The sequence below is a fragment of the Vidua chalybeata genome, chromosome 2 (assembly GCF_026979565.1).
Source record: "Vidua chalybeata isolate OUT-0048 chromosome 2, bVidCha1 merged haplotype, whole genome shotgun sequence".
In the NCBI taxonomy this organism is placed as follows: domain Eukaryota; kingdom Metazoa; phylum Chordata; class Aves; order Passeriformes; family Viduidae; genus Vidua; species Vidua chalybeata.
Genome location: NC_071531.1, coordinates 11200852 through 11205424, shown reverse-complemented (window position 1 = coordinate 11205424; position 4573 = coordinate 11200852). Strand labels below are relative to the sequence as shown.

Genomic DNA, 4573 nt, shown 5'->3' with positions numbered 1-4573 from the left:
ACCATGAGACAAATCCCCCTTAAATCACTGATTTTCCCTTTCTGAGTTTATTTTTAGAACAGGGTATTTTTCCAATGAAGACACAATGACTTTGGGAGAAAGGATCAAGTCCAAGAAAAGTAAAGTAAAATAAAATAAAATAAAATAAAATAAAATAAAATAAAATAAAATGTTAAGCTCTATGCTTAATTAAGACATCATCACATGTCAGATTGTGACAAATTGTGATGGAAGTACCAGTTGTACACCATGTTTCAGCATAATAATTTGGTTTGTTAATAGGAATAAGTAGTCTGGAGAATCTGACTACTGAAGTCCTAGTTAGCAGTTATCTAGATGAAATAAAAGTGTGGAGTCCACCCTGCTAGTTCTCCTAACCCTAATCAGCATTTGCTGTTTGCATATTTTTGGAGGAGATTTTTATTTGCTTGTTGTTTTGGGGAAAAGATTTATTTCATTGAATGGAATGTTTTACTGCAAATATTAGAGTTGATGAAGCTACTTTAAGGTTCATTAAGCCTCAAAATACTCATAACACATATTCCCCATATGGAAGAAAACCTTGGGTGAATATTTAATAACCTTCACAGATTTGACTCTGTTAAAGTCAATAGAAGTAGTAAGAATAGCAGTAAGACTGTGCATATTTTGAAAAACCAGGGATTACTCACCTTGAAAGTACAATATAGTAAATATGTTCTTTATTCTAGAGGCACAGTAAAAGAATAGCCAATCAGATTTGGATATGAACATTCTAAAGCTTGTTTTGATGACCATAACCTTATTCCAAAACCACTGTGTTTAATAAAAATTGCTTTCAGAACTTGAAGAATATTTTATTATGGAATACAAAAATACTATCTATGTAAAAACAATAAGTTAGTTTATTTACAACACTTTACACTATCCTGCTCTGGGGCTTCCTTTGCACTGGACTTCTTTTCATTATTTTACACACCTTTGTAATTTTAATTATAATTTTGCACAAAGCATTTCCAAAAGCATGTCATCCATGTTCACTGCTCCAATGATGGGCCTGAAGAATAATTCAGCAACCACATTAGCATTTATAGATCTTAACAAGGAGAGAACAACATTCAGCTTGGCAAATCTGGCTTCATCACCTCTGTGAATGAGTCTGACATGTTCATTTAGGGCTTGTTGGGCTTCCCTCTGCAATCCTTCAATGTACTGAGTACACTGCAGTCCAGGTAGATCTGAAAAGAAAAGTAAATTATTTTGTTTATATATTTTTTTGTTTACAAAACAATATTATTCTTACAGAACAACTCCTAACAGCTCACAGACTGTAATTATCACTCAAGGAAAGAAGGAAATTAAATTGCTATAGGACTTCTTGTATACAAAGTCAACATGCCAAATTTTATTGGGCAGGTCAAATTCTTATTGTATTGGTGTTCTGGATATTTAACACTCTTCTTCACAAACCTAAAACATGATGTTTGCCAACATTCACTTAGGTGTTAAACAAATTAGTTGATAAAAACTTTGAAGAATGCTCTCAAAACACCTTTACAGTGGGGAAGACAACAAAAATAGCTTTTTCAGTTTTTCACTTCTACAAAAATGCACTGTTTACATTTAAGGCTTCTTTTGACTACTGTTTCTACTCCAATCTATAAGTGGCAAGAAGTAATGACTCCAACACGCGACAGGAAATGACCATAGAACCATTTTGGATGGAAAAACCTCCAAGATCAGTGAGTCCAACCATTAACCTAACATTGCCAGGTCCACCACTAAACCATGCTCCTGAGCAACACTTTCAGGGATGGTGATTCCACCACTTCCCTGGGCAGCCTGTTCCAGTGCTTGACCACCCTTTCAGAGAAGAAAATATTCCTTCCAGAACAATGCCTCTACTTTTTGCATTAGACCAGCTTCCAAATTTCACTTGTGTTACAAGAGCTTCACCTTAACTATTGTAACTTTTTCTCTCTTATCTGTATAGAAAGCAAAGCTACACAAGCAGGATGATAAATGCAAAGTGCCACTACAGGAACCTAACCATCAATAGCTAACAGTTTGGCAGTGGGAGCTCCAGCAGAGCTGTGTCCCACTTTCACACGGTACTGCCATACTTGGGAAGTGCCATATCCAGCCTGCCAGCTACTTTTCAGGTCAGTCACCGATGTGATAAGAAGTCACTTGGTAGAGATTCATCTATGGGAGTCTCCACAAAGAGAGATGGCAAAAAAAAAAAAAAAAAAAAAAAAACGATCATAAATGCTATACCAAAAGCCACGATAGCACTTTGTGGCTGGAAGCCTTGAGCCTTCCCTTGCTCTCCGGGGCGCGCAGACCTCCGGGCACGGCCCGGGCAGACCCGCTACCCTCGGGCCGCGGAGTAAAGGTCCCGCCGCTCCCGCTGAGGGAAACGAGCGAGGAGCCGCTGCTGTCTCCCAGCCTTCTCTAACCGACTGCCAGGCGCCTGGAATTCGCTGCGCTCGTGGAAAGCATCTGTGGAAAGCGCCAGCCTTCAGGACCCCAGACCGAGCTGCAGCCGGACCCCGTCCCTGCCTGCGGCCAGGGTCTTGAAGAAGGGGCAGAAGGTGAAACCTTGCTCCGCGTCCCTTCCTCCAACACCTTTTTCACCCCGAGGAAAGCCCCGGGTCTGCCCCGCTTCCCTGGGGATTCAGGCGGGCTCTACCCGCGCTCCTCGCTGCCCTGTGGCAGAGAGACTCCCCTGCCCCGCCCGGCCACTCACCCGGGTTGAAGAGCACCGTTCCCTTGAGGTAAGCGTACTCTTTGGTGCTGATGTCCAGGCTCCAGCACTTGGCCAGGAAGCCCTTGATAGCCTGGATCTCGCCGGCCGAGGGCAGGTGCGGGCCGTGGTGCGGCCGGCCCGGTGCCGGGGCCCGCGGCGGGGGCTGCTCGCCCTGCTGCCGGGCGGTGAGGATGCGCTGCAGCATGCTGGGCTCCGCGCTCTCCACCGTCTCCAGGTGCACCCGGTCCTGCGCCAGCCCCAGCAGCAGCAAGGGCGCCCAGCAGCTGCGGACCAGCAGCAGCTGCTCCTCCAGCGGCAGCTCCTGGAAGCAGGGCACGTTCTGGACGAAGCGCAGCGTCTTCACCAGCACGGCCGAGGCCGCCTTGCAAGCCACCTGCGGGCTCCGCAGGGCCACCCGCCGCCGCGACCCGCACGGGCAGCCCCGGGGAGCCGGCCCGGCCGGCGGCACCGCCCGCTCCTCGCTGCGGAGGATGCTGTAGAGGATGCTGCTGTGCCGCCGGCCCTCCGCGCAGCAGCGGCAGCAGCGCTCCGCGCACGCCATGGCACCCGCGGCTCCGGCGCCCGGGGCCCGGGCTGAGCCGCCGGGGAGGCTCGGCGGGGCGGTCCCTGCCTCCAGGTCCCGCCGGCAGACGCGCACCGCTCGCCCTCTGCCCGGCTCCCTAACTTATTTATAGCCGGCGGGGGTGTGTGCGTGTCTGTGTGTGTGTGTGCAGCCGCAGGCGCTGTACCGGCCGTTCAAAGGGGCAGACACTCATTTCCCACTGGCTGGAAAAGAGGCGGAGGGGAGGAGGGGAGATGAAAAAAACAACAAACCCTCCTCCTCCTTCCCTGAGACAGCGATACCCGGCGGGAGCCGGCGAGCCGGCCGCCTCTGCCCGCAGGCTGCGGCGTGACGAGCGGCAAATTGCAGCCCCCGCGGGATGTCCTTTCCCGGCCCCTCTTTCCGAGTCCCATTCCGGCTGATGTTATGCCGGGATGCTTCGAACAGGGCAGGGCAAGGCAGGGCAGGGCAGCTGCCGCCGCTCTCTCGTTTTGCCACCGTAGGGAGCAGCTCCTGCCCCCGCGGGACCCCACCGAGAAATGACAACCGGCCCCGCTGCCTTCACAAGCACCCGAGAGGTCTCGGGGAGGAGAGAGAAAGGGTGTATTGGTGAAGACAGGAGCGCTGAATTGGTCTAAATAATTAAATTCCCGCTGGAAGAGAAAAACGTGACACCACTAATGACATCGAGGACTTTTGTGTATGCCTGCCCTAAGGAGTGATGCCTTGTGTGCCAAATGAACTCCACAGTGCTGCCATGCGGGGAGAGAGAATCAGACATGTCCCTACCCAAATGGGTGCTCTGTGAGGGTCGCAAACAAGGCTCTGTCAGGGTGCCCTGAGGCTGGTGCAGCTGCAGCACCCACCGGGATCCCCCATGGAACCACTCCCATTAATAATTCCCTTATTCTGCCTTTCAACACATGGCCCGTCTTTCTGATGCCATGTTGGTCCATCCATTTTCATTATCCCTTCAGGCTCTGCTTCTCCATGAATTTCTCCTCTTAGATACTTACTTTTTTGTGCCATGTCCTCCAAGGGTCATATGAACTCTAAAGAAGGAAGCCTCCCATCCCTCCAGGCCCTGATGTTTACACAGGAGGGACAGGGGAATCATGATGTCCAAATGTGGACTCTTGAATGAAAAATAAGCACCTTCTCAGCTGGGCTAAATAAAAGTGGGTGCAGCAGAGTGGAGTAAATAAGCATTACAGAAAATAAAGTTACTTCTATCTGCTGCTTATGGGCTAAACCAGAAATATTTTCTGGTTCATGTGATCTGG

The 4573-nt window shown here is 49.3% G+C and overlaps 1 protein-coding gene across 1 annotated transcript; it reads right to left on the bottom strand.

Annotated features, from left to right (window-relative positions):
• Window positions 1-866: 866 nt before the first annotated feature.
• Window positions 867-3421, bottom strand: NR0B1 (nuclear receptor subfamily 0 group B member 1). Its single transcript, XM_053935405.1, has 2 exons — window positions 2729-3421; window positions 867-1217 (listed from the first exon to the last, which is right to left on the bottom strand). Exons 1-2 carry the CDS (start codon window positions 3288-3290, stop codon window positions 973-975), a joined length of 807 nt encoding a protein of 268 aa, XP_053791380.1. The 5' UTR covers window positions 3291-3421; the 3' UTR covers window positions 867-972.
• Between the last annotated feature and the right edge of the window lie 1152 nt (window positions 3422-4573).